Source organism: Rhea pennata, chromosome 2 (assembly GCF_028389875.1).
Source record: "Rhea pennata isolate bPtePen1 chromosome 2, bPtePen1.pri, whole genome shotgun sequence".
In the NCBI taxonomy this organism is placed as follows: Eukaryota; Metazoa; Chordata; class Aves; order Rheiformes; family Rheidae; genus Rhea; species Rhea pennata.
Window position 1 is genome coordinate 101,212,267 of NC_084664.1, and position 12,283 is coordinate 101,224,549.

The following is a 12,283-nucleotide window of genomic DNA, read 5'->3' on the forward strand; positions in this document are numbered from 1 at the left end:
TTTGATATTTGCTGGAGGAACAACACAGCACGGCACAAACAATCCATCCAGGAGGTTCCTGGAGAGCACTGATGAGATGCTCTCAGTGCTATGAAATGGTGGAACTCAGGATCCTGCAAAGAGGGAACAAGGCCAAAAGCAGGAAAACAACCCTGGACTTCAGAAGAGCAAACTTTGGCCTCTTCAGGGACCTTCTTGGAAGAATCCCATGGGATAGGGTCCTAGAAGGAAAAGAGATCCAAGAGAGCTGGTTAATTCAAGGATCACCTCCTTCAACCTCAAGAACAGTGTATCCCAATGAGCAAGAAGTTGAGAAAAGGGGACAGGAGACATGCATGCATTGATGCATGGATGAATAAGGAGCTTCTGGCAAAACTCAAAGAAGGATGTGTACAGAAGCTGGAAGCAGGGACAGGCCACTTGGCAGGAATATAGGGATATCATCTGATGGGACTAGGGAGGCTAAGGCTCATGTGGAGTTGCATGTGGCAAGTAGAGTCAAGGACAGCAAGGGCTTTAAATATATCAGCAACAAAAGGAAGACTGGGGAGAGTATGTGCTCATTTCTAAATGGGACAGAGGCCCTGGTGAAAAAGGATACAAAGAAAGCAGACATACTGAATGTCTTCTTTGTTTCAGTCTTATTGAAAGATCAGCCATAATAAATCCTAGGCCCTGGAGACCAAGGAGGAAGTCTGGAGAAAGGGAGACTTTCCCTTAGTAGAGGAGGACTGGGTTAGGGATCATTTAAGTAAGCTGGACATACATAAGTTCATGGGCCCTGATGAGATGCATCCTCAAGTGCTGTGAGAGCTGTCTGATGTCATTGCTAGGCCATTCTCAATCTTCTTTGAAAGGTCATAGTGATCAGGAGAGGTGCCTGAAGATTGAAAGAAAGTAAATGTCACTCCAGTTTCAAAAAGGATAAGGAGGACCCAAAGAACTACAGGTCAGACAGCCTCATCTCAGTCCCCAGAAAGGTGACGGAGCAACTCATCCTGGATGCCAGTTCCAAGTACGTGAAGGAGAAGAAGGTGATCAGGAGCAGTCAACACAGATTCACAAAGGGGAAATCTTGCTCAACCAACCTGATAGCCTTCTCTGATAGAATGACTGGCTGGAGAGATGAGAGACGAGCACTTCATGTTGTTTACCTTAACTGCAGGAAGGTTTCTAACACTATCTCCCATAACATCCTCATGGACCAGCTGATGAAGTATGGGCTAGAGGAGCAGAAAGTGAGGTGGACTGAAAACTAGCTGAATGGCAGAGTTCAGAGGTGCAAAGTCTGGTTGGAGGCCTGTAGCTAACAGTGTCTCCTAGGGATCAACACTGGGTCCAGTCCTGATCAACTTACTCATCAGTGACCTGGATGAAAGAATGGAGTGCATCCTCAGCAAGTTTGCTGATGATCCAAAGCTGGCAGGAGTGGCCGATACACCAGAGGTCTGTGCTGCCATTCAGAGGAACCTCAAAAGGCTGAGGACATGGTTAGAAGGGAAGCTCATGAAGTTCAGTTAAAGCAAGCACAGAGTCCTGGGACTAGGCAGGAATAACCCCATGCATGAGTACAGGCTGCGGGCTGACCGGCCTGAAAGCAGCTCTGCAGAGAAGGACTTGGGAGTCCTGGCAGACAACAGGTTGACCACGAGTCAGCAATGTGCCCTTGTGGCCGAGAAGATCAATGCTGTCCTGGGTTCCACTAAGAAGAGCACTGCCAGCAGGCTGAGGGAGGTGATCCTGCCCCTCTACTCAGCCCTCGTGAGGCCACATCTGGAGTGCAGTGTCCCATTCTGGGCTCCCCAGTACAAGGGAGACATGGAGCTGTTGGAGAGAGTCCAGTGAAGGGCCACCAAGATGATGAAGGGACTGGAGCACCTCTCATATGAGGAGAGGCTGAGAAATCTGGGATTCTTTGGTCTGGAGAAGAGAAGGCTGGGCGGGGGGGGAGGATCTTATCAGTGTATATAAATATCTGAAGGAAGGATGCCAAAAGGATGGGGCCCAGCGATAAGATGGGAGGCAATGTGCACAAACTGAAACACAGGACATTCTGTCTGAACATAAGGAAAAACTTCCTTACCATGAGGGTGACAGAGCACTGGAATAGGTTACCCAGAGAGGTTGCAGACTCCCCATCCTTGGAGATATTCAAAAGCCATCTGAACAGACTCCTGGGCAATGTGCTCTAGATGACCTGGCCTGAGCAGCGGGGATGGTCTTGATGATCACCAAAGGTCCCTTCCTTTGGGAAGGTCTCAACCATTCTGTGATACCTATGGAATAAATATCTAAGAAAAAATATCACTTCCACCTACAAATCTCTCTTCATTAAGTCTTTAGACTGCCTGTGCTGCAACAGCTCTGCAAGAAGAACTATATTTCTGTGACAGATTTATCAACATAAAAGGAAGTCAGCTGAGGCAAAGGAAACCACATTGTCTAAACTTCCACCAAAATAGCCTTCCTCTTCTTTTTCATAGTGATTACAGTCATCTCCACATGTGTTCTGAAGAATTATGGTGTATTGACTTTGATTTTTTTTTAAGGTTTTTAATTCACAGAGTGCTTTACAGAGGTCAAACTGGTTTCTTTGTTGTTTGCCCATTCTATTATTTCAATACAGAACAATAGCATTTATAACTGAAATATATTTGCTATTGTATATTATGATTGTCCCACAGACCATGAACATCCCTTCAGCTTTGTCTCACAGTTCCTCTGTCATCTGCTGGACCATTTAGCTACCCATGGAAGACCTACAAGAAACACTGCATGCATATATACATGTAAATATACATAAACATATTTGGAATTGAGTTTTTTTTTGGGGGGGTGCTTGTTTTGGGCTCAGTGTTGTTATTGCACTCGAGAATGAAAGTTTGCTATACTTTATGTGTGCTTTACACACATCAAAAGCTTTTCTCTAAAGATTTCAGCTCTTCAGAGATAAAAGCTCTGCTTTTGAGTCTTACATCAATTGATTTTCTCACATATTTACCCATTTTCATTAGTAGAATAATAGCCAAAGTCCTGTTCTCACCTTAATCTTCTGTCTGCACACCTCAGCTGTATTTTTCATGTTTACGAAAGAATATTTGAAAGAATAGTTCTGGTCTATTTCTATACTCATAAGAATAAATATAATAACTGATAACTGGTAATGTTATTTTTGATCTCTAAGGTTTTCACATTTTTTATGATTATCATCATCTCAGTATCTAGTTGCAAATGAGATGTAAAAGAGCATGAGCAGTATTTTCTGGTCTAACTCCAATCCACTAGCCCTGAAAACACTCTGTTACACAGAATACAACCCTTATATTTGCTCTCACTTCAATCAAAAATGGAACTATTGAAATTAAAGTCAGATCTAGTCCCATTAAGTGATTTTTATGGTGTCAAAGGTCAGACTCCTGAAGGGCAGCAGTGGGTGGGTCAGCATCCACACCATATAAATTCCTAAGAGCTCAGGTAGTCTGTCTACACACAGCTGGAAAGCTGTATTGCCTCTGGTGCTGACGCTCAAAAGGTAAGCATTTCCCTAGAAAATTTACCTTCTCTCTGTATTATTTCTTGCTTATATCTCAACTTAAAAAAATCAGCACTTATTGAGTTACTATTGCTATCTTTGAGGGAAGAACATTTAAATGATATCTTCTACAAAAAACTTCTTACCTCCTATACTATTTTACTATGTAAAATCTGGTATTTTTTAACCTGAGTATTTGTTTGCAGGAGATCTTTTTAGAGTTTATTCTTTGTGTTTAAAATAGGATTTTATTTCAGAAAAACTTACCCTTTTACCTCTGATTTTGGCAGTGAAAGAATAGAAAATTGCTTGCCTGACCTCCTGTTCGAAAGAGTGCACACAGAGCACAACAGCAGCATTCAGTGACCGTGCTAGGTTTATTTTAGTGTGAAATTACTCTAACAACTGCAGCCCCAGAAAATATTGCTGCTGAACACCATTCAAGATAAAAATGTGTGTGAGCATATAGATGTACATTCTACAGTAATCTATGAGTGTAACTTGTACACAGAAAAGAGAGAGAAATGTGTGTGTGAGAGAGAGTGTATGCATACATTCTCATACATGGTCACTAAAAAGCTTAGTGGAGTATAAGACTCCAAAGACAAAACTTAAGATCTCAGCATTAAACACTTTGGTAAAGGACTGGATTTTGAAAGATAACAAACTTCCACAATTACTATAAATTGCAAGAAGGAAACTAGATTCATGCTGACTTCTAAACAGCTGCCTTTCATATAAGCATATTGGCTATACAGGGCTTGTGCAGCCTAGCACTTAATTTGTAGCAGCCACAGGGAGAAACAAATATAAAGCTTTTATTGGTCTATGCCATAAGAACATATTAATTTAACGGTGCTGTATTTCGTTACGCATTGCTATTTTACCAGCTCTACATTTCTATTCTGTCTGAACATTACTAACAAAATTTAACTTCTCAGAAAGGCCATACTGTAGTATATATACATACATATAGGCAAAGCAAGCTATATCTGAGAGCACAATAGAGTGGAATATGAATTATACTCATTAGTATCTCCTATACACTATGTGTCTCTAGACAAATTACATTCCTTCTCCATGCTTCCAGGACAAAAATGAGGATAAATATACAAACCTTTGAGATCTATTGACAGTAGATACTGTGCAACAAGTAGATATTTTACTGCACTTAACTATTTTTCAGGAAATAAGAGTAGTCAGTAAGCCTCTGCTTTCACTTACATCTGTGCAAAACCAGGTCAAGTCTACTAATATTTACACTGTTGCTCCAGCATTGCAAGTATGTCAAAGACAGCTCATATTTTCTTGATTTGACCAAAGGTACTGCGAAGTATCAAGGAATTCCTGTTTTCATTGAATGAAAATAAGTACACGCTATTGTCTGACTATTTTAAAAGTTAAACAAAAATCATATATACCTCTGAGATCTCTGTAGAACTTTACTGTCAAAAAGGTAACCAAATCAGAAAGAAATAGATTTATTGATACTGAGTTAATAACGTATATGGAAGTTGGGCATAGCAATAGACATGTTACCACAGAATGGCTTTAAATCTAACTGTTCTTATTTCCTTGGTTAAGAACTCCTATTAGTTTGAAGTGGTAGCTCACTACGGAATATCCTGCCTTGAATTATGTTTGTACAGCATTCCATCACCACATTGTCATCGCACTTCTGTTGTTTGCTCTAGGAACACTGTCTTCACAATGGGCTCCATTGGCACAGCAAGCACAGAATTTTGTTTTGATATGTTCAAAGAGCTGAAAGTCCACCATGTCAATGAGAACATCTTCTACTCACCCCTGAGCATCATTTCAGCTCTCTCCATGGTCTACCTAGGTGCAAGAGACAACACTAAGACTCAGATAGAGAAGGTAAGGCTAGTGTTAAAAATTTAAACTTTGCTCCTGCTCAGCACAGCCATAGCACTTAATTATTCGATAACATCCCTTGAAACTTGCACAGCTCAAGGTTATAAAACTTGGATCCAAAGTTATCTAAAGCTGGGTCCATCCCAAACTTCCAGTCAAGAGTGTTAAGCAAATGCACCAGCTGGAAATCTTGAAATTGATTTTAATTTAAAATTTATCATTGTTAGCAGTAAGATTCCCATGGAAAAAAAAAACATTCTGGATTCTTTGTTTAGAGTAAGAAAACTAAATAAAGTCTCCAAGGAAATAGAAAAACATGTTTCCAGTCTGCAAAATTTATCATATGAGTTTTCTACAGTTTCCACTTCCTTCAGGTGGAGCGGCTAGCTTGCTAACTGGAAGAAAGATAGCACTATTTACAGCACATAGTGGAGCTAATTTGTAGATGTTCGCAGGAAAAGAGCTCATCTAAGCTGAGAAAAGCATCATAGATATTCACAGATGATACAGACAGATTCTAACTTTATTATCATTTTGTTTGCAGTCAGCCAATAACTTCAAACTTCATTTGTCAATCTCAGCTGCATAATTTTTTTTGTTACATCTGTTATTTCTACTACTGGCATTTTCAATTACAGGTTATCCACTTTGATAAAATCGCAGGATCTGGAGAGTCCACAGAATCTCAGGTACAGAAATAACTTCATCCCCTTGTCTATGTCACTTTCTCTTGGCAGAAAAATCTAGCAGACAAAACATTCTCCTAGCAGTTCCAAACCTTTCCTAATAAGAAACTAGTGCTCTGCATCCAGTAGTTGGGGGAACATTACATTCATAAGAATAGAGAAAGAAGGGAGGTAACAGAGGATTCAGAACAATCAGAAGAGGAAACTCAGGATCAAAATATTGGGCAAATAAGGAAAATTATAGATATTTGTTGTGTTACTCAAAGTAGCTGGATAATGCTGGTTAAAAGGGATTAGCTGGAGAAAGAGGAAAGCCTACTTGATCTGCTTGGGCTAGGTTACTGTAACTTATACTCAACAGTCCCCAGAGAGAGGTATGAGGAAATGACAGAAAAAAAAAAAACAGCACAGAATTGTATATATTGGGAAATAACTACATCAGTATAGTTACAGCAGCAAGACATCTAGGACAAACAACAGTTTTGCATGCAAAAGTGTCTGAACTAGTTACCCTTCTCATATAGTATAAAAAACCTGCTAAGTCCTAAAACTAAAGTAACATAATCTATCTTCTTATTTATGTTCATCACAATGGCTCAGTGCGGCACATCTGTAAGCATCCACACTTCACTTAAAGGCATTCTCTCTGAAATCACCAAACCAAGTGACAATTATTCACTAAGCCTTGCCAGTAGACTTTATGCTGAAGAGACATATCCAGTCGTGCCGGTGAGTTGCTCTAAGATCTGATCTGAGTGATATTTCTATGTCAAAGCTGTGTCATTCTATAATGCAAGAGCACTGTTAGAAGTCTAGGCTCTCGTAAGGAAATATTCTTCCAAAGAGAAGACAGGATTCATGATTTCAGTCTTTTACAACGCTAACTCTCTGTAGTCTTCCGAGAAAATGTGTCTAGCACATTGACACAATGTCATTGTGTAATTAATAAAGGGAACTTCTTCTGGAAGGAGTTAACACTATTTTCTAACTTGTAAAACACAACTGAAAATAACTTTTTGATTGCAAAAACGTTCCAGTTGACACTTTCAAAACAAAATAAGAAAGTTTTCCAATTCAAAGGAATATTTCATTTGGAAATTAAAGCTAAAGTAAAATACAGTTTCAAAATGAAAAGTGGGAAAAATGAAAAAAAATGCTTCAACTGAAATGAGTCAACATTTTTGGATTAAACTCAGTTCTGGAGTGTATTTTAAGAACTCTGAGCATATACTCTTTCCTGAAACAAAAAATGTCAAATCTTAAAATGTTTATGAACTAGAATTATGGCTTAATGTTTACCTTTAACGAATAGTTACAGCAAAAGAGCTACATAGAGCATACTTAAATATATTGCAGTACTAAATGCATTATGAAGTGCAATAGGTAGCAAAATACAGTGTAACATACTATATTACAACAGTATATTGTCCATATCCATTAATTTCAGTCTTGCATTTCACATAGATGAAATACTTTGAAATACTGATCTGATAAATGCATACTTCTACATTACAGGAATACTTACAATGTATTAAAGAACTGTATAAAGGAGGCTTGGAAACTGTCAGCTTTCAAACAGCTGCAGATCAAGCTAGAGAACTCATCAATTCCTGGGTTGAAAGTCAGACAAATGGTAAGGGCAAGAAAAGTATCCACAGGTATTTTCTATTCTGTCATTATATTTGAACAGCATCTGAAAATCCTTAAGCTGACAGAGAAAAACACAAAACCTCTGCTTCTGTTCCTACTCCTGGATGATAGATCAGTTTCCAAATATGGAGCTACTATCTACATTTTTTTCCCCCAGATACATTCCTTTTAAAGGAAATTGTATATCTGTAGGGGATTTCCAGGTATGTAATACTTCTAGTCCTGGTAAAATGCTAGAACATGAGTTGCATACAGTACTACTTGTTTGTCCCTAATGCTGAGAATGCTGAATATCCCTCAGTGCACATGCAGCATTGCCCTCAACCTTCCCAGAGATGCCAGAATTGCTCTGTACATGTTAAGTTAGACATGTAATTGTAAGCTACTTGAGAAATATTAATAGGAAAATGACAATGCACAACCACAGATTTAAGGAATGGTAGGGAGGTGTGTGAAATGCATAGAAGGAGGTTCCCCAACAGGGATTTTTCTCCTTCTGCATCTGCAGGTTATTCCTCCGTTCTCTCAGTTTCTCCCTGGCCCCCTCAAACAATTCCTTTCCCTTGTGCCTGAAACACATGGCCTAAGCAGCAAACATGGATAAAAGAAAAAGGTGATTTCCAACTGAGAGGAAAATATTCATAACCACACAACCTCTGGTCTAGTGCCACACTTTCAGGGAGAAAAGCAGGCCATGATTAAGCTACTGGTGGGAGAAGAATAAGTGGGGAGCTTGCTAAATGCATGAGGACTGCAGAAGAAAGAGGAGAAAAGTACAAGAAGGAAGTAGAGTAGATGAAAAAGGGAAATGCTGTTTTCCTGTCCTATCTTCTCTGTGTAGATGTCACCTTTCAACTTCGGTTTGAAACAATAGTACTTATGTTTACTGGTGCTGTTTGGGTTGAAGATCAACCTGGGATAACAGAGGTTCCAATAGTTCTTTCCTTAGTCATAAAATAGACAGATTAGTCATTTTGTAACAGATAAATCTCTGGGTGCTACAGTTTTAATTAGTCCTTTACAAAGAGGGAAACAACAGCTCTTGCCAACAGCAATGAGCAAAACAACCTTGGAAGTACAACATTACAGCTAAAAAAACAAAAGAACCTCTCTACCCCTGCACTCCCCCTCCCCACATAGTCCTATACAATTCACTTCGTACTGTGATTGCCAAGATATGTTATACCATTTTTTTCTCCTGTTCTTTCTTAAAGGTGTGATCAAAAATCTCCTTCATCCGGGCTCTGTTGATCCCCAGACTGAAATGGTCCTTGTTAATGCTATATACTTCAAAGGAATATGGGAGAATGCATTTAAGGATGAAGACACTCAAGAAGTGCCCTTTAGAATAACTGAAGTATGCGAGCATATTTTACTTTCAAGATATCATCTTGTAGGATTTATCAAGAGAATAGATAACTTTTTATAGAGATGCTACACTAACATATCTGGTACTCTGTTTACTTCTCTTCTGGGAACTATAACAATCCTAGGGAGTTTTCCTAATGACTATCTTCTTACACTGTTTCTAACAGTAACAAAACTCCTGAGGAAAAAGTTGAGACACCAACTTTTCTTAGAAAAAGTCGTCCTGGACGAGAGTGAACAGTAGTTTTAACCACAGACATTAATTTCTATACTCTAAGAATAAACTTGTAAAGACTGTTATCTTTTTGGTTTTCCAGCAAGAAAGCAAACCTGTGCAGATGATGTATCAGGCTGGTTCATTTAAAGTGGCAACAGTGGCTGCTGAGAAAATAAAGATCCTAGAGCTTCCATACGCCAGTGGAGAGCTGAGCATGCTTGTGCTGTTGCCTGATGATATCTCTGGCTTGGAGCAGGTGAGGCCCTAGCAGTGAACTTCAGAGTATCATAAAAACAGTGAAATATAGCTTCTGTGGAGCCTTTCACAATAACATTATTTTAAAACATTTCAGCCAGCACAGATATGAGCACTGGCAATATGAGATTGCTGTAGAGAAGTACATAGCTTCTCTCAGTGGGGCCTGCAACAGCTTGTGTTGAGTATGGATTGCCTAAGGAACTGCTTTAGTGAGTTAAGTAACAGCCACAGCCTAAAAGATTCTTCTCATCTCAAGATACTTCTCTGGCTTGGACTCCAAAGGTCTTGTATGTTCATTGCTGCACATTAATGGAGCTTCATGGGAAGCTCAACTTTACTGGTGTAACTATTTTGGGGTTTGATGGTGCTCAACATTTTTCCTTCCTACCCTCAAAAATTCAACTATCTTGCCAAAGAGGAGGAAAACTGGATATGAGGGAGCCTAGAATCGTTAAAACTATTACAGAAAATAAAAAGTACACAAATTAGTATTATTAATGTGGACAGAATACAAATACTAGATATTGTTACTAGAAAGACTGTAGTTAATCCGGATAGGAAAAGCTAGGTAATAAATTAGACTTAATTGCAATGTTTGTACTGAATTGCAATGTAAAGAATCAAGATTAAAAGTTGAGGAGGCATTTGACCACAGCTAGATTGCCATCAGTTATCTTGAAAACATGCTTACTGAAGACTATGCACAATTCTGGAAAAAAGTAAAAAGCACAGAAAAAAAAAGTATGTTTAAGTAGGAGAACAAGCACTGTACATTATGATTAGAAAGACTAAAAAGGAAGGGCATGGATAAAACAGAATGTGTGTGAATAAGAAAAAAATATCACTTGGATAAAGATAGTAAGGTAGATTTTACTGAGATAGTGTGATTACACGGTCCCATGACAAGATATGTATAAGGGAGATATCTAGTTAATTATCAAGGAAAGAAATATTACTACACAAAGCAACATTAGTAATAATGAAAGGAATCAATTATTCTGGATAGTGATCACTAACAAGGGCTTTTGCCCCTCAACTGGTCACCAATACAACACGTGATATGGCAAAGATAATGTTGAACCAAGTAATCAGTGTAACTGAAATGTACACTGTTTCAGTGTAACTGAAATGTGAAGATATTTATGATTAAGGTCTCCATTTTCAAAAATCCAAATTCTCATAAAAGTGTAAGTTCCAAATCTAGTAGCAACTGGCAATCCAATCATTAGAGATTAGTTACCATTTACAATTCGTTACTCAGAGGTCTGAAATGTAGAGAAAAATTAGAATTTAAAGCAAAACATAGAATGATTTTAGAATATATTTCCCAAGAAGAGAAAACAAATAGGAAAGAGCTTCAGGTGAAATTTCCTGAGTAGACATGTTGTAAAAGAAAGTTGACTAGTCAATGAGGTTATGAAAGAAACAGAAAACAGGACAAGAGATGTGAAGAAAGAATCATAGTCTGCTTTTCTCTCCTAGATACATTGATCTATGTACCTTTAGAACAAACACCATGCCAAGAGCAATCATTTTAAAGAGAGAAAAAAAAGAAGACGATGACATGAAGGAATTTATGTTCTCATTCTGGAGATCTCCTTCTCTTGTCTCTTTGCAGCTGGAGACTACAATCAGCTTGGAAAAACTAACTGAGTGGACCAGTTCTAATGTGATGGAAGACAGGAAAGTGAAAGTGTACCTTCCCCGCATGAAGATTGAGGAAAAATACAATCTCACATCTGTTTTAATGGCTTTGGGCATGACTGACCTGTTCAGCCCTTCAGCCAATCTGTCTGGCATATCTACAGCACAGTCTCTGAAGATGTCTGAGGCCATCCATGGGGCCTATGTGGAAATTTATGAAGTAGGCAGTGAGATGGCCAGTTCTGCAGAGGTTCAGGTGGATGTTACAAGTATTTCAGAAGAGTTTAGGGTTGATCACCCGTTTCTCTTCTTGATCAAACACAACCCAACCAACAGCATCCTTTTCTTTGGCAGGTGCATTTCCCCTTAAAGAAAAGAAAGCTGAAAGCGTTTCTGTCCTTCAATGCAAGACCCAAAGCATTGTAGTATCAGGAGTAAAAAGAAAGGTATACTATCCACTTCATCTATATCTTCTAAAAACTGAAAGTTTTATTAAAAATACGTATTTTGTTAAATCAGAGGATAATTATCCCACAAAATCAAGAACGTCTTAGCTTTTCTAAAGCAATGAAAACTGGATGAAACTTAATGAAATCGTGGTGACCAAAAATGTTCCTCAGGCAAGCTAACACTTCAGTACTGGTGCTGGATCATTACACTGAAAAATCATAACCCAATTCATCATCAGAAGTTTTCTGATCCAGAAAGCAGCTTTCCAATTCAAATAGGTTTCTCTAGGACCAAGTTTTTTGGTGACTCCTCCAGAATTAACCACAAGAAAGCTCTCAGATTAAGTTCTAAACTGTCACCAGCCATTCCCACTCCTACAAGGAAACTGCTTTTTCTTTGTGCTCCTGATACTAGAAGGCTCATCTTCTAAAGATGCATTATAGAAATCTTAGCATTTACTTCTCTCCTTACACATTTTTGGCTCCACTGCCATAGCCAAATATGATACGTTACTCTTCACATTGATTTCCATGTATATCTCTGCATCCATACCTAATGGGTCTTGCAGATGTATTCTTTTGCTCCTTTAATCATAATAAAAAC

General features: G+C 38.6%; 1 protein-coding gene across 1 annotated transcript; it reads left to right on the forward strand.

The window, feature by feature from the left end:
* Positions 1-5,242: 5,242 nt before the first annotated feature.
* LOC134137277 (ovalbumin) lies at positions 5,243-11,600 on the forward strand. Its single transcript, XM_062570052.1, has 7 exons — positions 5,243-5,410; positions 6,046-6,096; positions 6,694-6,822; positions 7,609-7,726; positions 8,958-9,100; positions 9,429-9,584; positions 11,205-11,600. Exons 1-7 carry the CDS (start codon positions 5,243-5,245, stop codon positions 11,598-11,600), a joined length of 1,161 nt encoding a protein of 386 aa, XP_062426036.1.
* Positions 11,601-12,283: the final 683 nt, after the last annotated feature.

Excerpts from the sequence above, each read along its gene's own strand:
- LOC134137277 (XM_062570052.1), top strand. The coding sequence starts at position 5,243 with ATGGGCTCCATTGGCACAGCAAGCACAGAATTTTGTTTTGATATGTTC. Across the intron at positions 9,101-9,428 it reads TGCCCTTTAGAATAACTGAA|CAAGAAAGCAAACCTGTGCA; the intron begins GTATGCGAGCAT and ends TTGGTTTTCCAG. Across the intron at positions 9,585-11,204 it reads ATATCTCTGGCTTGGAGCAG|CTGGAGACTACAATCAGCTT; the intron begins GTGAGGCCCTAG and ends GTCTCTTTGCAG.